General features: G+C 56.3%; 2 protein-coding genes across 41 annotated transcripts; both read right to left on the bottom strand.

Moving 5' to 3' along the window:
• Window positions 1-122: 122 nt before the first annotated feature.
• Window positions 123-12,974, bottom strand: USP19 (ubiquitin specific peptidase 19). Of its 40 annotated transcripts, none has more exons than XM_038003944.2 (29): window positions 12,799-12,974; window positions 11,060-11,319; window positions 10,103-10,153; window positions 9,980-10,018; window positions 9,688-9,861; window positions 9,468-9,601; window positions 9,089-9,391; window positions 8,751-8,973; window positions 8,482-8,638; window positions 8,311-8,382; window positions 8,077-8,192; window positions 7,754-7,974; window positions 7,474-7,669; window positions 7,258-7,391; window positions 6,989-7,147; window positions 6,793-6,903; window positions 6,237-6,347; window positions 6,055-6,156; window positions 4,556-4,696; window positions 4,351-4,469; window positions 3,981-4,118; window positions 3,570-3,883; window positions 3,326-3,436; window positions 3,021-3,237; window positions 2,782-2,934; window positions 2,515-2,675; window positions 2,255-2,433; window positions 1,814-1,878; window positions 748-1,259 (listed from the first exon to the last, which is right to left on the bottom strand). In XM_038003944.2, exons 2-29 carry the CDS (start codon window positions 11,181-11,183, stop codon window positions 1,007-1,009), a joined length of 4,278 nt encoding a protein of 1,425 aa, XP_037859872.1. In that variant the 5' UTR covers window positions 11,184-11,319; window positions 12,799-12,974; the 3' UTR covers window positions 748-1,006. The 40 variants fall into 40 exon arrangements, with proteins under 40 accessions (XP_072866309.1, XP_037859879.1, XP_037859880.1 ...); XM_038003948.2 differs by having other exon boundaries at window positions 9,688-9,816; XM_038003937.2 differs by having other exon boundaries at window positions 9,980-10,153.
• A 187-nt stretch (window positions 12,975-13,161) lies between these two features.
• LAMB2 (laminin subunit beta 2) lies at window positions 13,162-25,050 on the bottom strand. The gene is made up of 33 exons (XM_038003935.2): window positions 24,925-25,050; window positions 24,761-24,837; window positions 24,460-24,632; window positions 24,240-24,375; window positions 24,087-24,160; window positions 23,506-23,694; window positions 23,350-23,413; window positions 22,921-23,123; window positions 22,711-22,831; window positions 22,217-22,405; window positions 21,825-22,004; window positions 21,591-21,703; window positions 21,232-21,311; window positions 21,007-21,139; window positions 20,649-20,807; window positions 20,446-20,573; window positions 18,397-18,529; window positions 18,011-18,203; window positions 17,791-17,934; window positions 17,302-17,533; window positions 17,055-17,218; window positions 16,749-16,973; window positions 16,443-16,660; window positions 16,238-16,334; window positions 15,776-16,148; window positions 15,495-15,679; window positions 15,180-15,421; window positions 14,752-15,100; window positions 14,212-14,419; window positions 13,999-14,140; window positions 13,739-13,915; window positions 13,488-13,647; window positions 13,162-13,410 (listed from the first exon to the last, which is right to left on the bottom strand). Exons 2-33 carry the CDS (start codon window positions 24,834-24,836, stop codon window positions 13,274-13,276), a joined length of 5,397 nt encoding a protein of 1,798 aa, XP_037859863.1. The 5' UTR covers window position 24,837; window positions 24,925-25,050; the 3' UTR covers window positions 13,162-13,273.
• Window positions 25,051-27,765: the final 2,715 nt, after the last annotated feature.

Raw genomic sequence — 27,765 nt, 5'->3', positions numbered from 1 at the left:
ATCTCCCTTCAGACTAGAGCACCTTCAGGGTTTCTCATATATAAACACACACACACACACTCTCTCTCCAAATGATGGGGAGGGGAGGTGGCCCCAGCACGTGGTGGATCGCAGTCACTAAGTCTACTTATTTATTATTTATTTTTAAAATATATTTAAACAGCAGCAATCACTTCCAAAACGCAAAAAAAATTACAATTTTTAGAATAAAATTATAATGTTTATAATGCGGGTCAGAAAGAATTGAAGGTACAACAGAATCAAATCACACAGCACTGGAGGTGGCTAGAGAAGCCAAAGCCCACTGGTCAGGGGTCCAAGCTAACAAGAAGTCCCAACCTGAGAGGTCTCCACACCCAAATCATACCCCACAGCTTCCCGTTGACAGAGCCAGTGTCCTCTGGGTTAGAGAAGGAGAAGCGGCAAGGAGCTGGCCCTCTGTGGTGGGTGTCCCAAACCCAGTCCCCCCCATCAGCCAGGGACCTGCTAATCCACCTCCTCCATGTTGCTGTAGGTGGGGGCTGGCCGATCCACAGGGGGGGCGAAGCGTTCAGGGGCTGTCCGCGTGGGGGCCACCTCGGGGGCCTGGCCAGGGCCTAGTCCCTGCAACAGAATACGAGGACAGGGGTTGGGGGCTGCCCAGCATGCCGCCTGGCATCCCGGGGGTGCTGGCTTGGAGCCCTGGCACCCAAGGGAGGGTCCCAAGGCAGGCGCAGACAGCAGCGGCGTTCAGACAGAGAGACAAGATTGGGCCTGAATAGTCTGGCTTTATTAACACTTTAAGTACAGGAAGTAGCTTGGGCAAGGCCAAGCCCGAGGCCAAGGGTCAGAGCAGCAGGATGAATGGACAAACAGCTGGACGGATACACACCCTACGATGCTCTGCCCGTGCAGGGGCCACAGCCTCCCCACCCTCTCCCACCAGATGCACAAGCTGAGGCCCAAAGCCCAGAGGTGTTCCCCACAACAAAGGCAGGCATGGCCTGGGGCAGGCAGGTAGGCCAGCTCACAGCAGCTGCCTGCAGGCAAGCTCATCTCCAGCGACTCTGGGATACCAGAGGATAGAACACGTTGAGCACGAGGGCCACCAAAGCCGCCACGGTGCCCAGGACAAAGTACCGGAGGCAGCCCTCATCTGGTGTGGTAGGGCCACGTGGTGGGGGGCCCACCCAGTCTTGGGGCCCCCAGGGACCCAGGGGCCCAGGCCCCTCAGGCACCGGCTCCTCCTCAGCCTCCAGCTCCTGCCAAATCCGGGAAGCCTAGGGTATGTGGAAACGGCCATCAGCACCCCAGGGGTGGGGAGGACCCAGTGTCCCTGAGACCCTTAGCCATGATACTCCCACCTGGGGTGACTGGGGCTAACACTCTGCATTCTAGATCAAGCAGCAAGGAGGAAGGCAGGCAGCCAACCTCAGGGTTGTCCAGACTAAGAGCACAAGTGTAAGTAAATCTTGACAGCATTTTGGCCTACCCTAAACAGCTTTCAATCCACGTGCAGCTCCACATGGAGGTGGGAGGTGAGTTATCTGGTTAGTATTTCAGTCCAGGCCTCTCCAGAGGACACTGATTTATAGGAAACAGGGTGCCAATCCCAGAGCAATCTCCTTGCTCCTTCCCACCCACACCCCAGATCCTGACCAGTCTTCTGCAGAGATTTCTCTAATCCTTGACAGAGAAGGCTCAAGAGAGGATGGAGCCAGAAAGGAGGCGGCCAGTCCAGAAAAGAGATGTGCCTACGCCCACCAACCTATGGCACATAATGTCACTAAAAGAGACAGAAGATCCTGAAGGCTCAGCAAAGACAGATGCTTACCTCAGAGAGTGTAACAGCCACCAGAAGCCATGGCCAGCCCAAATAGGCCTTGTCTTGAGTGCACACTAGAACTCAGGGACATCACAAGTGAGGGTGTGTGGGCTAGCATGTGGGGAATGTGCAAAGGAAATCTAGAGAGTATCAGGTATAGTCCATTCATAGCACAGTGCCCAGTGAGGTTCAGAGCAGTTGCCCGACCTGTGCCAACTGGGTGCCAATGTGCTTGCCAGTGGCATCATGTTAGTGTACCTGTATGTTAGTGTCCCCAGGGCATGGGGATGCCTCTGGATAAAGCTTTAATGTTAAGGGAACTCTGCAATTCTCATGAATCCCAAGGCTCAGGGGGCCTGTGGCTGGAGGAGAGGAAGCTATATCCCCAACCCTGCCCCAAAGTCTGTGAGCTGTCCCCCACTATTCTGTAAAGCCGCCCACATGCCTCACCTGGCTGGCAGCAGCCTCAGCTGCAGGGCCTAGGTCTGGGTGGTGCTCAGAGTGACCTGCCCTGGGGGGCCTCTCCACAGGAGAGTTCCGCCGGCGGTAGAAGAGTACATAGGCATAACGCGTCACAACCTGGCTCTCGTCTACCGTTGTCACCGTGCTGTCATCAAACAAGCGCCAGCCTAAAGCAGGGTGGGAAGAGTGTGAACGAAGTCTGCACCACCACCCCTACCATCTCTCCTGCTGGCTGTGTGTGCCCTCACCCACGTCACTGCGCTGACTGCTACGATCATTGGGCAGGCGTGCACAGGCAGTGTAGTGGCCACCAATCATGCCTCCATAGTGGTTGATGACAGCATACAGATCATAGCTGGGCAGCTGCTCCTCTTTCTGACCAATGCAGAACTTGCTCAGGTCCAGGTTCCTGCGGGTCAGGTCCAGTCAGGGAGGGGTGAGACAGGCAGCAGGTGCTCAGGATGCCCACCTTGGTCCTCACACCCCACCCACAGTTACCAAGGTCCATTGCTTACCGAACAGGGAACTCCACCAAGTCGTTGATCTTGTCACGCCAGATAAAACTACGAAAGGAGAAGCGCTTGAGCTGCACGATGAGAACATTTGGCAGGCGCCATAGCAACAGCTGCTTGGAGGCCTCTCGGTGCTGTTTGCACTGTGGGCAGTACCTGGTGGGAACAGAGGTTGGGTCAGGACCAGCAAGTCTCTCTCTTCTCCATCCTGCCCCCTTATCTGCTTGCTGCTCTGTTCTCACCAGGCCTCCTCGGGTGCCAGCACCTCAGGCCGTGTGAAGAGGTTGAGGCACTGGTCCAGGGTGAAGTGGCCGGCCCGGGCAGCCTCACCGGCAGAGCCTGGATCCTCAGCACATTCCAGCTCCTTGGAGGCTACCAACACAAACTCCTGCAAGCGCTCATTGTTCCTCCAAACGAGAGCCAGGCTACAATCGTCACCCAGCTCCAGTGGGGTGTCTCCTGGAGATGGGCAGGGAGAGAGGTCATGTAGCTGTGGAGAACAGCCAGCTCAACCCACCCCATGGCTCCCACCCACGGCCTCAGACACCTTTGTCCTCTAGCCGCTGCTCTCGGTTGGATGAGTCAATTTTATAGATGAAGAACTGTGGTGTGTGGGCATTCATAGCTTCACTTGGGTGCTGGTACCCAGGCACAGCGGCTGTGTGAGAACATGATAATCAAAGCTTCCCTGCCCATCAGGGCCTCACCAGGCCCACCAGGTCCTAAACAACAGCCCCCCCATCCTCCCCTATCTTCCTCCCCAGCTCCCAGAGCTTTTCACTGGATCTTACCTTCGGGTCGGGACACCCTCTCGCCAACAGGCAAGGAGCCAACCTCAGTGGGCCCACTGGCCAGTATCTCAGAAGAAATTCCACTGGTGCTGGGCACAGGACCCCGGTCAGGGGCTGCCCACACCCGGGGAAGCCCTGTGTCCCCCTCAGCCATAGGGGTCACCAGCTGGAGCTCAGGTGGCTGAATGGGGTCCCTCTCACTGTCCCCAGCCTCCAGGGAGCCAGTGGAGAGCAGTGTGGTGCAGCCAGGGCTCTGAGACTCCAGGGCCATGCGGCCAGGCTGAAAGGGTGGCTGGAATACACTCACAGAGTACCTGGCAACAGAGAGCAAGGCAAGTAGGACTCCTGACCAGCCCATCTAGCACCTCTGCTCCCACCTACACCACTCTAGTCCAACCACTAGGCACTTACCGGGCATAGCCCTCTAGCAGCTGAGCAAGGCGGGCATAAGTGAGGCGTGAGGCAGGTACACTGACCAGGAAGGGGTAGCCAATGTTCTCAGGTCGGCAGAGGCCCTTGTGGTCAGGCCAGTGGGTTTTCTGGCAGAGCCTGAGGGGAAGAGGAAGACAAGGATAAGGCCCTTAGCCCCATCTCCTATAACTCCATAATGGGGGCTAGTCATAGTCCCTGGGAACTGGGTATGCCAGCCCTGCCTCCCCCAGAGCCTGGTAAAGTAGGCAAGTAGAAAGCTTAAGCATATGTGCCTTGGTGTGAAGGGAAGGGGCAGGGTGGCACATGGAAGGTGGAAATAAAGGGTCGGGGAGATGATGGGGGTCCTCACTGGTTGCAGTAGCCCACACGGTAGCACCGGGTACAGCGCTTCAGCTTTTCATCCTCCGACTGTTGCTTCCGCTGGCAGGCTGCACACTTGGAGATGGGGACGCTGGGCACCTGGGGGCGCTAGGGTGGGTCGTCTGGCTCAGCAAGACCAGGCAGGAGTACCCCACCCACCGGGGCCCTATGCCATCAGGTTGGCCCCCACTCACCTGTTGCACCTCTAGCACCACTACCCGCTCCTTAGCCAACTCTGGGGATAGCAGCTCAAAGCAGAGGAGCATATCAGATGGGGACACAGTGTCCAGTGAGTGGGAGGGCAGGAACACACGATGGAAACGATTCTTAATTACCTGGGGACACAGAACACACAGATCCCACATGAGGATAAGCCCTTTCCCTAGCCCTGCCCTAGAGTTTAAGAAGGCTTGGCCCGGCCGTGGGTTTATGTGGGCAGTGGTGAGGTCTGTGGGCCCAAATAGGCTTAGCCTCTACTGGCACCCATCTCAGTGTCCAATGCCATAAGGAGCCTGATGCATCAGAGGGCCTGAAAGACCGGGTGTGAGGCAGATATCAACCACACCAGCTCTCCACACTGAGGGACTCTGCCCTGCTATAACTAGAATAGCCTTATAAGACTGTAACATACTATCACGGAGGGTCCATATTCAAAGAGCCTCCTCCCAACTCTTACCCCTGAGAAAACCGACACAGTCACGCTAAAGGTTAGGAACCCCTGGGGAGAGCCAGCACACACAACTGGGATAAAAGGAGAGAGCAGCAGGATAGAGGGAGAAGCAGAGCGAACATAGTATAGTCCTGCAGTTCAAGCTCCTTGTCTAAAAAGGGAAATGCAGTTGGGATCCACCACCACAAAGGGGAATAAACCCTGATAATGGCTAGGAACTGAAGGCACTTCTGTTGCACAGACAAAATAACAGCACATCACCTGTTTTTGTACAGTCACAGGCATACTCATGTGTATATCTATTTTTATTTTATTTTTATTTTTGAGTCTTGCTCTGTCGACCAGGCTGGAGTGCAGTGGCACGATCTCGGCTCACTACAACCTCCGCCTCCCAGGTTCAAGCAATTCTCCTGCCTCAGCCTCCTGAGTAGCTGGGACTACAGACATGTGCCAACATGCCCGGCTAATTTTTTTTTTTTTTTGTATTTTTAGTAGAGGTGGGGTTTCACCATGTTAGCCAGGATGGTCTGGATCTCCTGACCTCATGATCCACCCGCCTTGTCCTCCCAAAGTGCTGGGATTACAGGCATGAGCCACCATGCCCAGCCCTATTTTTATTTTTTATCTATTTATTTATTTTTGAGACAGAGTCTTACTCTGTCATCCAGGCTGGAGTGCTGTGGTGCAATCTCTGCTCACTGCAACCTCCACCTCCCGGGCTCAAGTGAGCCTCTTGCCTCAGTCTCCCAAGTAGCTGGCACTATAAGCATGTACCACCACGCCCAGCTGCTTTTTTAATTTCTTGTAGAGACAGTGTTTCACCAAGTTGCCCAGGCTGGTCCCAAACTCCTGGGCTCGAGTGATCTGCCCACCTCAGCCTGACAAAGTGCTGGGATTACAGGCGTGAGCCACTGTGCCCAGCCCATGTGTATGTCTGTAGATGCCAATGACTATACACACATGTCTATGGTGAGTACACACACACAACCATATATATAATAGCCCAAGCAAAGACAAAGGTACCTCCGCCAAACGCAGATTCTCAGGCTTCACACGAACGCTTTGAGAGAGGGAGTCCAATACTTCACTGGCAGTGGAGTTTTCCTTGCTGACGCTCACCAGGAACTGTGGCAAAAAGGGCAGTCAGAGAGGGAGGTGGGCCACATTCTCTAAAACAGCCCAGAGGGTAGGGGCTTACTCCTCACCTTAATGGGCTTGCTGTGGGGCTCTCGGGCAAAATAAAAGACAGGGAGAACCTTTTGCTTTTGTGGCAAGGGCACCGGCAGATAAAGAAACGGGTCAAAAGTGATGGAGACCTGTGGATGTAGAGGTGGCACTGGGTAGCTGCACACAGAGTGGGAGACAAAATGTTCATGCCCAAAGAGCCCATTCCAGGGCTTCTGATGGCTCTCAAGGCCTCCACAGCCAACCAGCAAACTCTCAGGCTTCAAGACACTAGATGGGGCAGGAGGACCACCAGGAGATAACAATCCTCCTTTCTGGCACTCAAAGCCCTACTCAGCTTAGCCACTTTACGAATTTGCCTCACACTTGCACCCCATGTGCCCACAACCCTGCCACAACACCTCTGAGCTCTAACATCACTTTTCCCTCAGTCAGGAAGCCTACCTAAGTGGGCTCTTCAGCCCATATAGAATCCTAAGGCCTCCCTGCCAACTTTGCCCAAACCTTACGATGCACATGCCTCTGAACCTAACATGACCAGAATAGAGGGCCTCTTTCCAGGGGAGCCCATCACACCTTGGCACACACAGGGCACACCAGCTTCGACTTGTACTGCCCCTGAAATAGGTCCACGATGAAAGAGTCATTCCTCATCTTGTGCCGCTGCCATGCTTCCTCAGCTACCACCTGAGAGGCAGAGTGGTGAGAACCAAAGAGGCCTGGGGGCTGGGATGCTCATGAGACATGCCCACCCTCTGTCCCTAACCCTGACCTCATCAGGCCGCCCATCTGAGTCCACGGTCTCTGTGTAGGGCTTGTTCTGAATGCGATTCAGGTCCTCGTGCAGCCCATCCAGCAGGAAAGCCATGAACTCCTGGGCATCATGCTGCGCATAGCCTGTGAACTGGCTGGCCTTACTCGCCACAATGGCCTGGATACAGGAGCCAAAGTGTGAACACAAAGCCCTAGCACCCACGGCACACCCAGTTGGCTGGCCCTCCCCGCCCCCTGCAGCCAAGGGTGACAGTGGGCACAGATCACCTTCAACTTGGAAGGCTGGAAGGCATGGTGGGTACCCTTCCACAGCGCCCGAAGCAGCACAGCAAAGCCAATGGCCAGACGCCCACCAGTCCCTAGTGGGTTGTTGTAGTTGATCTCAGCCTCAAAGGAGCGGTCTAGGAATAGTAGCGGAGCAAAGGTGTGAGGGACAAAGGCACTCTCTCTGCCCATTCCCCAGGCTCCAGGCCCTGCCCTCACCATGGAAGAAGTCCCGGAGTTCCCGAGTGTTGGACAGAGACTGAATGACGCTGTTCATGAAGCAGGTGTTGCCTAAATTGACAAGGCCAGTGAAGCCTGGCAGACACACTTTCTTCTCTTCCTCTTCCTCCTCCTCCACGCTATCTCCACTAACTGGGCTGTGGGGCATGGGAGGCACCATACATGTAGGCTTGGGCTGGGGGAGCAAAGAGGACATGAGAGAACAGCTCCAAGACTCTCCAACCTCCATTCTTCGTCCTTCCCATCCCAGAATTCTCACCGACGCCAGGTGTGTCTCTGGCTTTGGGGTTACATGCTCCATAGGTGTGCGGGTTGCCACACTCTCTAGCCCTGTGTCCTCAGATCGTGCCTTGGATTTATCCTTCTCCATAGCCCGGGCCTCCTCCTGGCCTGTCAGGGGGTGGGGAGCACCTCCTGGTGGGGTTGAATCCAGAGGGGTTGGACCAGTCGGCACGGCAACCTTTGCACCACCCACTGCACCTTAAAAAGGGGGAATGAGAGGGCTGGTGGTTAGCAGCATGTGACAGGGGTTTGGGTCCTAATCACGTGGAACTGGGCAATGAAGGGAGCTCGTGTGCAGACCTCGTGTAGCCGGGGCCTCCAGGCCCCCCCAGCGCTGACTCTGCCTCTTACGAAGGCAGATGTCGATGCGAGAAGCCGTGAAACAGAAGGTGCACTGCTCTGGCTCAATCAGATTCCTGTGGGAAAAGGCTGAACTCAGGGACTTAGGAGGAATGGGCATCAGGATAGATAAGCCAGAGAGATGGAGCCTGGGGGAGTAGGACAGGCACAGTGGTGGGGCCAGGCACCACCCACCTGAGCTTCACCTGCCAACGGAAGATGGTGTGGGGCCCACAGCCTGGGTGCAGCCTCAGGAAGTTTCCATCCCTGCAGAGGCACAGCAGGATAGGAGGAAGGACAAGAGGAGGAGCATGAGACATACTGTCCCACCTGAGGCATTGTTTGCCCCATCATCTGCCCACCCACCTGGTCTGGAAGATGAGTGTGAAGTCCTGCTCACGAAAAAGTACTCTCGAGGTGTCCCTGCAGATCTCCTTCACGTACACGTGCACCACCACTGAATCCGGGCCCTTCTCATACGAGTCATTCTTGACAAATGCCAGGTTCACCATCGACTCGGGCTCTATATTGAGACCATGGCTCAGCTCCAACCAGGACAGGTTCCAGCCTATCGCTACTCTACTCCCTAACCACCTACAAGCTTTGCAACCCAACCTAGGCCTGCCCACCCCCACCTTTACCATCCACCAAGGTTGCAGCATCTGCTGCCACTGCCATCTCCTCCTTGGCACGGTCATCTTTCCCAGAGTTTCTGCTCCCGACCATGGCTGGAGAGACTGGGTCATTCCCAGGAGACACTGCTTTCTCTCCTGCCAAAAGGGCTAAATTCTTCTCTGAGCCCAGGAGGCAGGTATGGGGGTTCACCGGTGGTATGCAAAGCTGTTCATCAGCCTCAACCTATCAATGGCAAGATTGTGGGCAGAATCAGCCCAGGCTCTGCCAGGTGGCTCCCACTCCAGTGCACACCCTTTCCCCCCATTTCCTAACACCCATACAGGTGCCCAACTCTCACCTGGGTGGCCGGGTCAGCCACGAAGGGTGGGGCATCACCCCGGGGTCCAGGGTCATCCCTGGACCCCTCCCCCTCTGGCCCTCTGCAGAGATGCACAGCCCTCTTGGCGCTGGGCCCTGCCTGGGCCCCGGGGCCAGCCCCTGAGCCTACCTCACCACGGCCCTGGGCCCGCTTCTGGTTCCGGGCCTCCTGCTTAGCCCGGTGGGGCTCAGGGCCTGGCTCCAGGGCAGTGGGAGACAGTTCCTGCCCATTCTCCTGGCACTGCAGCCCCGGCACCAGCTCCTGGGTCCCTAGAGGTTTCTTCTGCCAAAGATACAGCAGTCAGGCCCTGTCGACTACACTGGCTATCCCTACCCAACCCTGTACTACTAGAACTCACCAGGAGGGAGGGCCACGTGAGCATAGGCACCTTTTTGGGCAGTGTCAGGTGCAGGAGACTGCCCTTGCAGGTTTGCACTTTAGCACAAGAGCTTTTTATCTCAGCATAGAAGACACCACCCCACTGCTGACCACCTGGAGACAGAGCAGGGTCCATGAGGTAGGATAGGAGATATCAAAAGATTCAAACATACTATTGTGCTCAGGGCAGATGGACACACCTGCAAACCGCACCACACAGTCCGTATCTGTGAAAGCAGCATCTACATCCTCCAGCTGCAGGGGACCTACTCCCACATGAAGCTTGACAATCACCTCTTCTGCACTCTGCCTCCAATCGAGCAACAACTCTGGAGGGGGAGTAGCCAAGAGATCATGAGGGTCTTCACAAGCTCCTGATGGTGATAAGCAGGTAACAGAGACCCAGCCCTAATGAAACTGCTTCAGATGGGAGCCAAATTGTAAGTGATCCCTCCCCTTCCCTAGCACCCAAAAAGCTCATTCATAACTGACCCTCTTTGGTCTGCTCCTCCCGAGGAGTGGATGCTGACCCTGACAATGAAGGAAAGAACAGCCGGGAATGGTGGCATGAACCTGTGATCCCAGCTGCGCAGGAGGCTGAGGCAGAAGGATCACCTGAGGCCAGAAGTTCAAGACCAGCCTGGGCAACATATCGAGACCCTGTCTCTAAAAAAAAAAAAAAGAAAAATTAGCCAAGCATGGTAGGGAGGCTGACATAGGAAGATTACTTGAGTCCAGGACTTTGAGGATGCAGTAAGCTACGATCACACCTGCACTGCACTCCAGTCTGTGCAAGAATGAGACCCTGCCTCTTTTAAAAAAAAAAAAAGGAGGGGACCAGGCACAGTTGCTCATGCCTGTAATCCCAGCACTTTGAGAGGCCGAGGTGGGCAGATCACCTGAGGTCAGGAGTTTGTGACCAGTCTGGCAAACACGGTGAAACCCCGTCTCTACTAAAAATACAAAAATTAGCTGGGCGTGGTGGTGCATGCCTGTAATCCCAGCTACTTGGGAGGCTGAGGCAGGAGAATCGCTTGAACCCGGGAGGCGGAGCCCACAGTGAGCCAAGACCACGCCACTGCACTCTAGCCTGGATGACAGAGTGAGACTCCATCTCAAAAAATAAATAAATAAATAACCATGCATGGTGGCATGCACCTGTAATCCCAGCTACTTGGGAGGCTGAGGCAGGAGAATCACTTGAACCAGGAGGTGGAGGTTGCAGTGAGCCGATATTGCACCACTGCACTCCAGCCTGGGCAACAGAATAAGACTCCATCTCAGAAAAAAAAAAAAAACAAGGCAATAAAGAAAGAACAGGTTAAAATGAAAGAAAAAAAATTTAAAAAAGAAAGACGGCAAGCCCCCCAACAGCACCATCTTCTGGATCTTAGCCAAGTACTCAGGCTTCAAAGCTGAGGCTCTACTGAGCCTATCATGGGTCCTTCTTCTCTCATCATCAGACCAGGACAGAGAGAAGAGCAAAAAAGTCATCTCCCAAACCCCAATCTGTATACTTAATAAAATGGGACGGAAAGAAAGCCACAAGCACTCTGGGAATGCCACTCCCACCTTTCCTAGGATCTCCATCCTTGCTCTCCTGGTTTGCTCGATCCTTCTGCTTCTTCTTACTAGTTGCGTCCTCCAGTCCTGGGGGCCCTCTCCTTGGGCCTGTGGCACTGGCCCCACCAGACATCTTGAGCCGCTTGGTCGACAGCCAGAGTGCCCCGGGGCCGGCAACAGCGTCTGGGTCAGGGCTGCGGCGCTTTCTTCCTGGCCCAGCTATCTTGGCAACTCTTTGTGGCCAAATTCTCCAGCAAGGAACCAACAGCCTAATGGAAAAGAGCCAGTGATCACTGCCAAGACCCAACAACTTGCTCTTTAGCTACAGCCAGGGCTCAGCAACCCAGGACACTCCTAATGCTACAGAGCTGTATCTTCTCATCTCTGAAGAATCCCTGGACACTCTCAGGCTATCTTGAAGAGGTAATAAATAATGCAAGTAGCAGCAACCACTTCTGGCCAAGCTTCATAGATACCCACCATAATAGTCCCACACAGCTGGAAGCCTCACTGAGGGGGCACCAGGTCAAGGGAAGTCATGGCCTGGGACCAGGCTACTCCACCAATCTGGAGAGGAGCCATGGCTCCAGCCCACAAGGCTGGCAGTCCGAGCAGGGTGTTCACTTTTCCTTCACTCTCACTGGCTGCTTAGTCACCACTGGAGAAATAGAAGGTGGAGGAGGAAGGCAGGAAAGGAGACAAGCCACAGGAGGACCAGGCTCTGTGGCTGAAAACAGGCTCAACCCAGGTTCTGTCATTGCCCAGAAAAAGTCCTGGGGCTAAGGCACTCCACCTGCCTCCTGCCAGCTCCCACCCTTAGCAAGAACCTGCTCCTATGTACTGTTTGGTTCTTCTTCATTTTAAGAGAAAGTCCTCTCCCCAGCTGCTGTCCCAAGCAGAGAGGGACTGAAAAGTGTATCTAGATGTCACACTACCTCTTCAGCAACAACCCTGCTCCAGTACTAAGACAGGATGGGAATCCAGTTTGAGACTGGAACAGAAATCATCACCTTCCTTCCCAGATGCCTTCACTCATGAGCTCTGAGACACAGGGACCACTACAATTTCCCACAGACCCACCGGGTAGATTCTGGACTGTTTCCCCCTCCGAAATGAAGGTCTTGAAGCTAGATACTGAGATGAGGCTGGGGAAGACCATGGATCCAGGACCCCTGGCAGCCTCAAGCCTGGCCTGAACCAGTAGCAGGACAGATAATGACTAGTCTGTGTTACCCTAAGTGTGTAAAGGAGGAAGGAGGGATGGTAGGATACCTTTCTACAGGTCAGATGTGGTACTGGTGGACTGGATCTTTAATGACACCTGCTACCGACGCCTCCTTCTCTCACCCAGGCCCCAGCTGAAGGTCGCGTCCCTCCCCCATGCCCCGGAGACGTCGAGGCGGGAAAGTGGCTGTCTAGAGACCCGAGCCGGCCTGAAATGGCAGCGCGGGGTTACTGACCACAGACCAGCGCCCCGGTCGAGTTGCAACCCAGCTTCAGCCTCTGAACCCCGAGCCCGCCACCACCTCTTCCAGGAAGCTGCCCTCGCTGGCCGCCAGTCCTCTCCCAGGTGGGAGGCTGGCCACAGGCATAGCGTAACGGCCCCGCCGGCATCAGTGGGCTGGCACGCTGCGGGACACTAGCGGTAGGGGCTGGCACGGCCCGTGACCTTGAACAGGCCGCCGCGGCAGCGCGTTGCGGCCTCCCCGCTGCGGCCAAGCAGGCGAGTTACAGCCCGCTCCACTCACCAAGCGAGACCGCCGCAGCCAGCCCTCTTCGGGCCCTGGCAACCCGCTCTCCGTTCCGGTTCCGGCGTCAGGTCGGTTCCGGTTCCGGCGCGCCCCTCCCCCGTCCCGGCGCCGCCGCCACCGCCTTAGCGGCTTGTTTTGTTTCGACTTCTAGTTAAGGCCGCGGGAGGCGGAGCGCCAAGTTGCTGACGCACTTCCGGCGGGAATGGGCTCGGGGAGACTGGCAGGCAGCTCCGGGGCGGGCCCGAGCGGAAGGGGGCGGTGCTCGGATGGGTTAGCCCTGCATGGGCCCTGCTAGGGGCAACCTCGAGGTTCCCCTGGAGACTCCCCAACCCGCCCCAAATCAGAGTCCAGACAACACAGTGGGGGTTCACACTGGTTTATTGGGGGCCCTGCCGGGCCAAGAGCTCTTCAGTGCATAGGCAGATATGCATGTGGGGCGGTGCTAGGAACTGGGGTAGGCCTTAGGCAGGGGTCACTGGCAGGTGTTGTAGATCTGCACCTGCAAGTTGATGGCTTGAAGCACGCTGCGCATCCTGGCCTCCAGCCCGTCCAGCTGGGCTGCCTTACCCTCCAGTGCCCGCTCATTCTCCTCATAGGTGCCTTCCAGTTCTAAGAAGGGCAGGTGTCAGTTTAGAGGGGTCTCCTGCAGTCCTGTGTCTCTGGTGCCCACCTGCCCCATTTCTCACCCTGTAGCCGCTGCAGCTTGTCCTGAGCAGCCTGCAACAGGTCCCGAGCCTCATCCCGCAGTTGCTCTGCCCTTGCCTGTGCAGCTAGCACACCCTGGGCCTTGCGCTCAGCCAGGGCCTTCACCGTCTGGTACTGATCACCCAGAGGACCCCGTAGCAGCTGCAGATGTAGAGGGTTAGGTTAGAGTGGTAGCTCAGTGGAGGCCCATCTTCCACCCCTACCTTCTCTAGCTGGCTCTGCCTCAACCCACCTGCTCAGCCTCCTGGGCACGACCCTGGGCACTGCCTGCCGTTTCTTCTGCTGTAGAGGCTGCCAGACTATTTCCCGCCCGTTTCAACTTCAGAGCCTCCAGGAGAGCATCCAACTGCCGAGCCCTTTCACCTGCAGAGCTCAGTGCCTGCTCTGCACCTGCCATCCTCTCCTGTACCTGCCATGGGTGAGCCAAAGGTTACACAGATCTACGGTGCATGCCCATAACCTTATCCCACTGATGTCCTAGGAAGACCTCACCTGGTATAGGGTCTGCTCTGTGTCCCGTGTGTCAGCCACTGCCCCCCGGATGGCACCCTGGGCAACACCCTGTGCCCGCTGGGCCTCCTCCAGTGCTGCCTGTACTGTCTCTGCCTTCTGTTTCTCACCCTCAGCCCAGCTCCTGGGGAAAAGGGGGAATCAGAACCTGGAGGTATCAAAACCAGGTGTCAGGGGCCAGGGATGGGGTCAGACCTTGCCCGCCGTGCATCCTGCAGTAACTGCTCAGCACGACGCACATCTCCTACAGTACGTGCCAGGATCGCGTCCACATCCGCCAGGCTCCGGACTCGCTCTGCAATCGCACCCGCCAGGTGCTGGATCTGCTCAGCTGAAGCTGGGATGGAGAGCTCTAGCACCCGTGTGGCCACCATCTCAATGCTATCAGGATCAGCCCCCTCCTCTATAGGGACACAGCAAGAGCTTAAGAACATAGATTCTTCAGCATGGACATGAGGATATAGCTTTGGGGTGTGGACTCAGGACATGTACATGGGATAGGGGTTTGTTACCAGCCATAAGGATGTAATCACAAGGACAGGGACTATACAAGGGGCTCAGACTCAAGAACATGGACCTGGGACCACATATGGGCAAGGACTCAGGAGCCAGTCAAGGGATCATAAACACTAATCCAGTGTAGGCCCTGAGGCTCAAGTATGAACCAAGGGAGATACAGACACAGGGAGTTGCCAAAGGAACCACCACATGGCCTGGGACACATGGGAGGCTCACGGTTGAGGAAGTCCTTCACACTCTGGACAAGTTCTCGAAGTTCCTGGTTGGCCTGTTCCACCTGTCCCCTGGAAGCATTAGCCTTGTCCAGGGCTGCCTGGGCCCGCTGCTGTGCCTCGCTTGCCTGCCGACGAGTCTCAGCCACTCTGCTGAGGATGCTACCACCTTCTGCCAGTGCCCGCTGCAGCTCTGCCTGTGTGTGCCGGGCCCGGCCCAGTGCTAGGTCTGCTGTAGCCGCTGCCCCATTGCAGCTGAGGCCCCCACAGCGGGGCTGCCCATCCTCATCTCGACAGCCGGCACCCCCACAAGGGCTTGTAGCACAGGGTGCATCCCCTGGTGCCCCACACACCTGCCAGGCACAGAACAAGTCAGGGCCCTGTGGGAGGAACATCTACACCCACCTGTCCCACCCAACACTTGCACCTCACCAGCTCATTTATGCCTGTCAGGCTCAGGGTGTGGGTATGGGCAGAGAGCTTGCGCAGGGCCCGCTGGTTGGCCATGTGTTTGCTGTTGAAGTCCTCATTCTGGGCATCCATCAGTGCCTCTGTCCGATGCCGAGCACTTGCCGAGTTGCTCACAGGGCTAGGTACTGCCAGGGCCGAGGTGTTGGCACAACGTTCTGCCTCTGCAGACTGGCTATGGGCATGCCGGATGCTGTCATAGGCACCTAAATTGGGCAAAGGCAGACAGTCAGCTGAAGGCTGACCCTGGTCCACCTGCCTAGTTGGCTAACAACTCACCCAGGAAGTTTGAATGTTTGAGCAAGTCAAGATGCTGGTCCAGCTGCCGCAGTGTAAGATTAAGTGCAAGCCTGTCTCGCTCCAGACCACTTAGTGCATGGTTAGCATTGAAGTTCTCATCCTGCACATCTGTCAACTCTGTCTCCAGTTGAGTCAGGTGCTCAGTGGCCTCCCCAATTTCACGCCTGCGATGATGGAGAGGGGGCTGTTTAGACAGGCTTCAGCCCTGGTCCACTGGGCCTCTGCCCCATCCCACCGTGTATTCTTAGGTCCTTCCGCACCGCAGCTCCTCTGTGGCCTCCACAAGCTGTGCAGTGGAGGTGGCTGAGGTGTTGCGGGCACCTACGATGCCCTGCACAATGCCCAGCTTCTCCTGCATATGCCAGAAGCTGCTCTCAAAGGCACCCAGCACACCCGTCTGCTGCAACTCCTGTGCCCGCTGCTCTAGGCGCCGTGTACGGGCAGCCAAGTCCTGCACCACTCGGTCCCAATCCCCGAAGCATGCATGGCAGGGATGGCAGGCAGGAAAGAATCCTGAGAAGCCACGGGCACACTGGTCACAGCGCACACCAGACACGCCTGGGCGGCAGCTGCAGTGACCTGTGGAGCGGTGACACTGAGGTGTATCTGTTCCACGAGGGTCACAGTCACAGGCTGCAAGAAAGAGCAGAGGACAGAGTTAGGGCCACTGTGGGGCATTCTGGGAAGCCCTCCATCCACCCTGGCCCTGCTGGCTCCCTCACCACGACACTGCAACCCAGGGTCTCCCCAGTGGAGCTCTTGGCACTCAGAACAAGTCCGCCCTCCAAAGCCGGCACGGCAGTAGCACTGCCCTGTGAACTGGGGTGGGAACAAGGCAGGGTCAGAGCCTCTATCAGAGGCTGAGCCCTCGAGACAAGAAAGACACCTGACCCCATCTAACCAGGGATCTGCAGGAGGGTCCCATACCTCATTGCAGGTGGGGCCTCTGGCCTGTCTTGGGTGGCAGGCACAAGGATGGCAACCATGGCCACTGGTGAAGTTCCAGAAGTTGGGGGCACAGTGGTCACAACTAGGGCCCTGGACATTGGGGAGGCATGGGCACTGCCCACTGCTTGGATCACAGTGGCACTGGTCAGGAGACGGGCACTGCTGGGGATTTGTGCCCAGCAGGTTGCAGGTGCAGCCTGTGCCAACCAAGACAAGCACAGTAGTCAAGAGGAGGCCAAGAAGCAGAACCCCAACTCAGCCATGCCCTCCCACACTCATACTCACGGTGACAGCTCTGTCGGGCAGCCTGCCCGTGGAAGCCAGGCTTGCAGTGGGCACAGTGTGGACCCTCTGTGTGGTGTAAACAGCGCAGGCATTGCCCCGTGTGGGGGTCACAGGCATCAGGATCCATTAGGTCAATGTTCCCACTGCACTCACACAGTTGGCACCGGCCACCTGGCCTTGATGGGTCCCCAAAGTGCCCAGGGGCACAAGCTTCACATCGCAGCCCTGCCCACAGTCAAGAGGAAGCTGTGAGTGCTCAGTCCAGCCAACTCACCCTGATCCCACACCTGCCCCCTATCCACTTACCTGTGTAGCCTGCCCGGCAGTGGCACACAATCTTCTGGGAATATTCATCCCGGTGGCAAGAAGTAGCAAAGTGCCGTTGGCTCCCAGGGCCTTCAGGACACGGACAGGGCCGGCACTGGCCCCCATATGGCAGTCGTGGGTCCCCGTGGAAACCAGCAATGCACCTGCAGGGAGGAGGAAGAAGAAATGTGTCATCCATGGGAAGCCTGTCCACCAACCAACCCACTCATAGCTACTCCAGGCTCACCTTTCACAGTGCTCACCCCCTGTGTGATCACGGCAGCCCAGACAAGCGCCTGTGTGGGTGTCGCACTCATCTGCATGCCCATTGCAGACACATGGCCGGCAGCTAGGGAATCCCCACTGGCCACGCTGGCAGTGGTCACAGTGAAGCCCAAAGGCACCAGTTCGACAGGGACATTGCCCACTGGTCTTTTCACAGAGACTGCTGAGCGCCCCCTCGTGGCTGCACTGGCAGGCTAGGAGCAAGGCAGAGACAGAGCCAGGGGATGGGGTCGGAGGGGAGTGTGGGTTGGGGAAGGTCTCAGGGGAATGTGGGTAGTGGGAGTCTAGGTGGGAAGGTCAGGAAATGGAAGAGAACTGCAACTGACCCAGGTTGAGAGTAGAGGGTCCAAGACTTAGTTTGAGGAAAGCAGCAGCAGGTCCAGAAGGAGGAAAGAGAACAGTAATGGGAAGGAGAGAGAAGCATAGGAGGGAACAAGAGGCAGGAGAGTACCTTGACAGCCTGTAGGGCCAAAGCCATAGTAGCCAGGGGCACAGAGGTCACAGCGGCGCCCAACCACTCCAGGCTTGCACAGGCACTGACCGCCATGAGGGTTGCACTCAGAACTCAGTGAACCTTGAGGGTTGCACTGACATGCTGTGGGGAGGAGGGTTGGGCCAAGTCAGGCTGGGTCCCCACCTCTGCCCCATCAACCCACATCACAGACACTCACACAGGGCACCATTGTAGATGAGGGTGGACAGGCTGAGGAGGAGCGGCGCACAGGCCTCAGAGGGAGAAGTCTTGCTGGGCACCAGACCCTCCTCATGGCATTGGTAGCGTTCAAAGGTGGCCCGGCGCTCCAGGGCAGCAGCATCACCCCCACTAAACATCTCTAGCACCAGGGCACGGGGCAGCAGCACCAGCTGAAGGAGTGAGCAAGGAAGATTGCAGTTCAGACCTGGGACCACATAGGCATTGCCTTAGCACTGCCACAAGCCTGCCCACCCTGGCACCACCATGGGCCTGCCTCTTCTGCCACAGATCCCTGCTATCCCACAAGTCCCACACCACAGGCTCTGCCATCTTGGTTGGTGTGGGGAAGAGGAGATTATTCACCGAGTCAATGAGCAGGCCGGGTCCAGAGTAGGGAGTCTCAGGCTGGGCACTTCCCCCTGTGCGTACCAGCTTCAGATGCAGCTTGTAGGAGACAGCAGGCTCAAGGCAGACAGGATTGGGAAACACCATGTACCTGGGGGCAAGTGGGGACAGGTGCAGTGGGTCATCTAGGGGCCCTGTACAAATCATCTGGGCCTCTCCCATCCTACTCCCAGCAACCAGACCATCAGCCAAAGCAGAGACTACGGGTGGGTTGGGTTGGGCTGCGCTAGGCCAACAAACAGCTGGGCACCCCAACAAAGAATCTGCACAGAATAGTCCCATAAAGGTGGCCCTCTAGAATCATACATCCACCTGTGCAGACTCACTGGAAATACTCATAAAGCCTGGAAACCCCAGGAACTTGCCAATTCTCCTCAATAACCACTTCACACTTCCTCTGACCCCAATCTACAGCCAACAACAGCTGCTCCTCTTCATCAACACTACGTCACCCCCTCTCTCTTTGTCTCCAAGGCTTTCCTTTCCCATTGTGCTGCAAACTCATACTTGGGTTTTTTTATCCCATCCCAAAAATTGTTCTTCAATCCCTCATCTTTTTTCTTTCTCTTTTCTTATTTATTTATTTATTTACTTGAGATGCAGTCTCTCTTGCCCAGGATGGATGGAGTGCAGTGGCGAAACCTCGGCTCACTGCAGCCTTGACCTCCTAGGTTCAAGAGATCCTCCCACCTCAGCCTCCCAAGTAGCTGGAACCACAAGCACACAACACCATGCCTAGCTGATTATTTTATTTTTTGTAGAGACAAGGTCTCACCATGTTCCCTAGGCTGGTCTTGAATTCCTGGGCTAAAGTGATCCTCCTGCCTCAGTGTCCCAAAGTGCTGGGATTACAGGCATGAGCCACTATGCCTAGAGGAATTTTTTTTCTAAACACAAGTCACAGTTGGCAAAATGTCTATAATGGGCACAGCCAGGTTCAATATGTTATTCTTTTTCCTTCTGTTTGAATATTTACATGGTCAAAAACTAAAAGCAATAGGCTGAGTGCGGTGGCTCATGCCTATAATCCCAGCACTTTATGAGGCCAAGGCAGGTGGATCACAAGGTCAGGAGATTGAGACCATCCTGGCTAACACGGTGAAACTCTGTCTCTACTAAATATACAAAAAATTAGGTGGGCGTGGTGGTGGGCGCCTGTGGTCCCGGCTACTTGGGAGGCCGAGGCAGGAGAATGGTGTGAACCCGGGAGGTGGAGCTTGCAATGAGCCAAGATTACGCCACTGCACTCCAGCCTGGGTGACAGAGCAAGGCTCGGTCTCAAAAACAAACAAACAAACAAATAAACAAAACATGAAACAATGAAACAGGGCTGGGCGCGGTGGCTCACACCTGTAATCCCAACACTTTGGGAGGCCAAGGCGGGCAGATCACAAGGTCAGGAGATTGAGGCCATTCTGACCAACATGGTGAAACCCCGTCTCTACTAAAATACAAAAAATTAGCTGGGTGTGGTGGCGTGCGCCTGTAGTCCCAGCTACTTGGGATGCTGACGCATGAGAATTGCTTGAACCCGGAAGGTGGAGGTTGCAGTGAGCCGAGATTGCACCACTGCACTCCAGCTTGGTGGCAGAGCAAGACTCCATCTCAAAAAAAAACAAACAAACAAACATGAAACATGAAACAAATACTACCCAAAGTGTAATAAAACATTAATCAGACCAGGCACATCACTGCCTAGAGTGCTGTGATGCCACAGCCCCACCACTACCACTCTACCACCACCATTGGGAGTCCTCCTGATAGTGACACCAGGTGATTTCCCATTAATTCCTGCCTTGGCCTCTGGCCCTTAGACCCCTGAGAGAGCAGGCCTTGATCTGTCTGCTTCCTTTCTGTGAACAGAGCCATGCCCAACAGAGCATTCTGGAGGTATTTGAAAGAAGGAACAGATGAATGAGCTGTGGGGTCTTCCAGGTGCCCTGCAGGGAGCTTAGGGCTGGCCCCACAACCCCCTGCCATTGTGAGTGCTACCACCAGTGCCCTCACCTGGTGTGTGGTTGCAGAGTCCCTTGGATGCGGTCATCCTTGGGCAGCACATGCCCACACAGGCTGTGAGCAGGCACAGGCCCTGGACGCTGCACAGTCAATTCCAACTCTGCCCATTGCTCAGGGACCTGGGAAAACGGGATGATGGAGGAGATGCTTCCACATCCAGAGGTTCAGCTCCAGATTAGATAACAGTGTCTAACCTGGGGTTCTAAGCGCAGCAGCAGATCATAGTCCATGGCCTTCGGCACAGAGGCCACGAGGAACTCCAGGGCCTGACCTTCCCGTAGCCGCACAAAGCCTGAGCCAGTCCAGGATGGAGTTTCCCCAGGAGTAACCAGGCGCTCCACCACATTGAGCACCTGGGAGATAATGCAGCCAGGGATGGAGGCTCAGGTGAGGCTTTGCCTCTTCTGCCACAGCCAGCCCCAAGCCCCATTTCTCCTGCCAAAGCTAGATATCACCCCTATACCCCAACAAGGTACTGCCCATAACCCTACCTCTCCAGTCATAGATGTGTCCACCCACATCCAGCCCTCTGCTTAGCGGGAGGCCCCACACCTGCCCTCGGGTGTCCTCAGCCTCCCAAGTTAGGTGGTCCAGGAAGGGCCGGAAGTAGCCAGGTTGCACCTGCTCACAGCGTCGCCCGACCATGTGCTGGCGGCAGTGGCATTGACCTGTGGCCTCATCACACCTGGAAGGAACTCTGTGGTTACTCAAGAAGGACCCCCTCTCCTGCTCAGGATCTTTCCCCATCCCTTCCCAGGCTCCCTTTACAACACTTACTGGGGATCCAAGGCACCACCCACGTCGCAGTCACAGGGGCGGCAGCCGAGTAGGTCATGGCTCAGGCCCCAGTGGCCAGGCTGTGCGAAAGGAGTTGCTGGGGGCCAGAAACAGACCTCCAGACCCCCTCGCCACCCAGCAGGAAATCCCAACCACACATCTTAGCCTCAATCACTCCTCAGTGAAAACATGCCCCCCAGACCACTGGCCCATACCCTTGGCGTCCCAGACCTGAGGCTTCTCAGCCAGAACTGGATCCTAAGCTCTCAGCACCCATCCACTGGCATAGGTATCACACCCCAGCCCTGTGCTCTAAGGACAAATCATGCCCCTAGAACTCCAGCCCCTTCCAATCGCACCAGGCAGCGGTCACATCCACGTCCAGTCACCAGACGTTTGCAATAACAGGATCCACTGTTGGGGTCACAAGGAGTACTCCCAGGCACTGTGCCCCGTGCATTACATTGACATCCTGCAGGAAGAAGGACCATCAGCACTTTGGGGAACTGTGACAGTGCTCATGTTCAGCTGAGTCAGGAGTAAGAGGACAGGGGTTAAAGGTCAGCATAGAAGTTAGGGCAAGAGACACATACGCCGGCAGCCCAGAGAGTCACTGATGCTGAGCCCAAAGAAGCCATCACGGCATTGTTGGCAGCGAGTGCCCACCACATGTTCTTTGCAGCGACACTGGCCCGAGACCAGTCCCAGTGCAGGGTCATCATGGGAATCACAGCGACCGCCGTCTTGAGAACCCATGGGGTCACAATCACAGGCTGATGGCAAAAAGAGATACAGGGTCACTCACCCTATCTCAACTAGCTCATTACCAGTCCTCTCCTAAGCCTAAGGGATCCCACCCTGGATCCCTGGTCTAGCTCTATCCCAAGCCCCTAACCCCAATTCCCTGCAATCTAGACAGCAGTCCAGCTCTCTAATTCCTGCCCCAGGCTCAGCTTTCTCTCCCCCTGCCCAATCCCAGCCTCACAGCGGCACACAGCTGGATCCCGCAGGTCTTTGGTTGGGTCACGGTAGAAGAAGGGCCGACAGAGCTCACAGTGGCGCCCAGCTGTGTTATGCTGACATCCATCACATACACCTCCACTCACATTGCCAGATGCCAGGTACACAGCCATGTCAAAGTGGCAGCTGTGGGTGTGCCCATGGCACTCACACTCTGGCAGGGGAGGAAGGGCAAGGCAAAGGCCACTTGAGGAACCAGGTCACAAGGGTAAGGAGTAGGCCACCTTAGATCCCTATCACAGGCCAGAATTTGTGGGTAGGGGCTAAGGGACTTCAAGGCTTCAGCATCATAATGGTTCCCTACCCAGAGCAGACTGTAGAGGAGTATTGAGGGGGTCCCAAGGGGCATCAAGGCCTGCATACTCTTTGGATACAGCCTGGGTTTTAGGGGCTTGACCAACCAGCTCTAGCACAGCCAGGCTGCAGTGCTGGAGCTATGGAGGCCAAGATCTCACTCACTCCTACAGGCATGACTATGGCCGTCCTCAGCCGGACGCCAGGGCAGGTCATGATAGAAATCCTGACACTGTTCGCAGTTGAGGCCACGTGTGTTGTGTTTGCAGATGCAAGCTCCGTGCACCTATGGAGGTTGGCAGACAGGTTGTCAGCACTGCTCAGCCATGTCCGCCCCTGCCCCTAGCCCTATCCCAACCATCTGAAGCCCCTCACCATGCCCTCAGCATGGGCTGGTGCCCCTGGGGCGGGTGCACACTCTGAGGCATGTCCATAGCAGAAGCAGTTGCCACGCACAACCAGCTCATAGAGGGCATAGTAGTACTTCTCTCGGATCTCCCTCCGTGGGTCAAGTAGGTTGTCTCCCAATGTGTGTAGACGAGTCAGGTTCACCCGTAAGTTGGTGATCTTCAACAGGTCTGAGGTGGGGGCAACGGGGCCAACTGACCAGGCAGGCCCCTGCTGCCCCCTGCCCACCTAGGGGCTCAGCTGCCAAGGTCACCTTGAAAGACCTCCTGTATACTGCCACCCGAGCTAAACTGGGCTTGGCACCTGCCCTAGGAAGCACCCAAAATAGTTACTGAGGCCCCAAATAGTCCCTAGCCGGACACAGACTGTGCCAGGCTCAAAGGGTGGAGCACTCACTCTGAATCCGTGAGCTGTAGGGGTCTGGGATAGGGATGGCAGGGTCCAACACACGATAGATGACCTGGAGAGGCAGGGAGTTCATAGTGACATTGAACCTTGCCTTAGGCCCATCATCCCCAGCTTCCGGCCCCCAGCCCAGATGCCAGTCCTCACCTCGCCTTCAGTGGATGGCTCAATCTCTGAGTAGCGGGACTCACAGACTACATCATCCCAGTGCCGTGGAGGGGCTAGTGGGACTCCTGGGAAGTCAGCCCCACAGTCATAGGAGAAATATCGGTACACATGCCAGGTGCGGCCAAAGTCTGCTGAGCGTTCCACCAGCATGGCAGCAGGGCGAAATGTCTGGGTAGGGGGGTATAGCTGATCAGCAGGCACCAGGACCCAAGCCCAATCTAGGACTACCAAGAGCCCTGCTCAGCCCAAGACTGCCCTCAAACAGCTCACAGAGAGTGGGGGTAACTGGTGGAAGCCAGATAATGACCAGCAAGGGTGGCCACCTCTAATGGGGAGACTCAGGGTTCATGGGGCTCAAGGAGACAGCACCTGACCCAGCCTGGGATTGGAAAGGCAGAAGATCATGTGCAAAGGCCTGGAGGCAAATGGAAGGTGTGAAGGGATGAAGGAGCCTCCTGCATCCACACTCAAGGAGGCTGGGTTAAGGAGCTGAGACTCTGTCCAGGGGCAATGGAGAGCCAAGCAGGGTGGTTCAGGCAGGCTGCCAGATATGCAGGCACCTTGAAGGTCATAATGAGGTGTGTGAAATGAAACTCAGCCTCCAGGTCCAGTTGGATGGTGACTGCAGGGATACCTGGGACAGGAGTCTAAAGTCAAGGACTCAAAGTTACTGGTGGGCAGCCTGCTCACTTTTGCCCCACCCATGGCCTCACCATTCTCTGACTGCCACCAGGCTGCCCGCCGCTGTGGTGCAAAGCTGGTGACTACATTCTGGATGCGATGGCTGTGTGGGTTGTCTCTAGCAGAGAAGGGGCGCCGCGAGTCGCAAAGGAAGCACTTCTTTTCATCCTGGGTTGGATGGAATTAGAATCAGTGCCTCAGGCAGTGCCAGCCCCACCCTGACTCAGCCTCTCACCCCGTCCCCAGCCACACCTGCAGGTGACTGACGATGCAGTAGGGCTGGGGGCCATTCAGGCCACAGGTGGATGACGCAGTCAGTCTGTCAGCTCGGCCCACCAGCAGGTCACCCGTGGCGGGGTAGCAGCTTCCCCTCGAACAGCCAGGCACATCCGGGGCAGGGGCCTGTGCCAGTGTGGCAGCCAGCACTGGGGACAGTAGTTCAGCCAGTTCTGCTGAGTTCCTATCTGGTGGCCGCACCTCATGTGCCCCAAGGGCAACTACCAGGACCTACCATCACATTCCACAACCCCCAGTCCCCACCAGGTCCTCTCACCGCTTAGCAGTAGGCCGAGTCGAAGTTCCCAGGGCAGAGGCTGTCCCCTCCCTCCTTCCCTTGAGGTCTGCTCCATCCTGAAGAGGAGAACAAGGGATAAGGGGAGGTGAACGGTCTCGGGCCCGAGCCCTCCTCCTTCCTTTGGGGTTCCGTGTCAACTCTGCCTGTGGGTCTTTGGCCCGTTTCTCTCCAGACCCTCTGTCAGTCCCCAAGTCTGTCCAGCAGTCCCCCCAACAGCTTAGAGTCTTCGCGACTTTGAGCAAAGTTGGGAATCGCGGCAGGAAGGAAAGGCCGGAGCGGACTCTGGGCAGGAGCGCAACACCGGGCGGAGAGCGCCCCCACTCCAACCCTACTCCTGCCCCCCGGAAACTGCCTTCGCCCCAGGAACCAGACACAGATCACTTCACCCACAAATATTTATTGTGCCCCCAATCCCACACCTATACGAGGGCCAGGGGAAGGTAAGAGATTTGGTGCTTTAAACTATCATTGGAAGGGGGCTCACGAAGTTGGGTGCATGGCAGGAGCAAATGAGAGAGACTTGATCTTCGGATATCCAACTCTGGACCAAGGAGCCTACAGCCTTTTCCCCTCAGCGTCATGGGCGCCGTGGAAATTACCATCAACTCAGCCGCTTGATCCCAAGGCTCCAGCATCAACAGAGAGGCTGGAGGGCACAAGCAGGAGCACCAAATTCCCCTCTTCAGGGCTGTGGAGGACTCTCGGGTAGTCTTAGGGACCGGACAGGATGGGGCTGGGGGAGAGATGGCGAAAGTGCATACCCAGCCCGAAGCACAGCTCCAGGGAGGTCACTGCCTCCCCCACTAGTCACTACGGTAAGTAGGCACGAGAAGTGCTGCCTGTTTCCCAGTATGGAAATAGGCTCTGGGTGGCGGACCCTGGACCAGAGCTACGGCGAGCGACTCCGGATCTTGTGGCTATTTGTCCGCTCCAGACTTTTCGGCCTGCCGGGATCGCTAGAGCCCGGGATTGGAATGTGCGCGGCAGCGTAAGGGGGGGAGAGGAGGAGGAAAGTGGGTGGGGGACGGGGGACATGGGGCGCGCCCCACCCAGGGCCCTGGGAACGGGAAGTTGGGGGAACCGTGGGGTCCGCCGGTCATTAGGGCTGGGTCTGGCCTGCCGCCTCCGCAGTCATGGCAGGGAGTGCCCTGAGCTGCCATCCAGGGAAGAAAGCTGGTGGGAGTTCCTCAGGGGAATCTCCCCACTTCACAAAGGCGCATGGGGGCGGCGGGGGTGGGGGTCAGTCAATCCGTTGGACTTTAAGCGTCGCTGGGAGTTATTCTGGCTATCCGAAGTAGAGGTCTCCAGTCACCCTGAGGATCATGTAGTCAACCTGGGGGATCAGGGATACTAGAGATTACTGAGAATTCTAAATTTTTAATTATTTATTTATTTATTTTTTGAGACGTAGTGTCGCTCTGTGGCCCAGGCTAGAGTGCAGTGGTGAGATCTCGGCTCACACAACCTCCGCCTCCCAGGTTCAAGCGATTCTCCTGCCTTAGCTTCCCAAGTAGCTAGGATTACAGGCGCCCACCACCACGCCCAGCTAATGTTTGTATTTTTAGTAGACATGGGGTTTCACAATGTTGGCTAGGCTGGTCTTGAACTACTGACGTCAGGTGATCCTACCGCCTCTGCCTCTGAAAGCTCTGGGATTACAGGTATGAGCCAGTAAATAGCGCCAGGCCCTGTTTATTTATTTTGAGTGGAGAATGCCAGCACTGTAGTCTCACAATTTTAGATCACTCAGAGATAAAGGTGTATCAGGGTCTGGGACACTAGATAGCCTCAGGGAGTTACATGATCTGTCTGCTTTCTCAAGGTCAGAAGGCCGTGGGACCACATGGGGGGGTCACTCAGGGTCAGTGGGCACTCAGGATCTTTGTTCTCCCAAGGCCAGGAGATTCCTGGATCACTCTAAGGTCACTTTGAGTTGCCCAGGTGATCCCACAGTCCTTCTTGCTGGCTTCCATAGATAGTAATCAGCAGATGGTGTACTTACTGGTGGCAAAGCACATCATGTGCCCAGGCAGCTCAGCTGCTTGCTGCTCCAGGGCCTGCAGGGTGGCTGCCTTCTTGCCCAGTGCCTGTGCATTCTGTGTCAGGTGGCACTCCAACCCTGGGGTCAGGTCATCTGAGCCAGGCTCTGACCCCTGGCTCTAACCTCCAATCCTGGGCCCAGTCTCTATCACAACCCTGACCCTGACCCAGCCCTAACATTAAATAAACTCTGAACCTAATCAACACTTGATCCCTGGTCTAAACCTTGACCCCAGCCCTGATCCCTACATGAGTCAAGACCTGATCTGGACCCAGCCTTAACCCTTCCACAGCATCCCTGTTCTGGCCCTGACCTTTCCATCTGACCGTAAACCCTTCCCCGTGCCTGCCCTACTGCAGGCCAGCCACGCACCATGCAGGCAGCTGAAGCTGCTTTACGCCTTCTTCAGGAGCTCCTGGGCCTCAGCTTAAGCCTGCTGCACCCATTCTTTTGCATCCTGCACAATGGCTACCAGGCCATATGTGTCCTCCTGCAGCTCGCCACAGGCAAAAGGGCCAACTGCAACTCCTAGGGCAGGGCTGGACCTGAAACCCCACCTCACCCAGAATATATTGCCCCAAATATATTACTGCCTTAGGTTCCTGGAGGAAAGGAGAATTTAGAACTGAGATCCCGCCTCAGTCCAGCGTAGCCCAGCCCCAGCCCAAATCCCACTTTCCACTGTTCCAGAGGGGGTCCCTGAGACCCCAGTGCCCACTCTTCTCCATTTCATCTTGCCCAGGCCTTCAGCCCTGTCTGCGACTCATGCTGCCCATTCTTCTGCCTCCTGGGCCTGCTGCTGACTCGACAAAACATGCCCTGAACACCTTAGCTACGCTGGACAGACGCCCTGGGACTGGGGTACCTCAACTGCCAGTGCCATCTGGGCCAGGCACCCTGCCACCTGGGGCAAAGGTTAGGGGGTCATAGAGAGGACACAGTA

This window comes from Chlorocebus sabaeus, chromosome 22 (genome assembly GCF_047675955.1).
Source record: "Chlorocebus sabaeus isolate Y175 chromosome 22, mChlSab1.0.hap1, whole genome shotgun sequence".
Lineage (NCBI taxonomy): Eukaryota > Metazoa > Chordata > Mammalia > Primates > Cercopithecidae > Chlorocebus > Chlorocebus sabaeus.
This window is presented reverse-complemented; position numbering and strand designations above follow the sequence as displayed.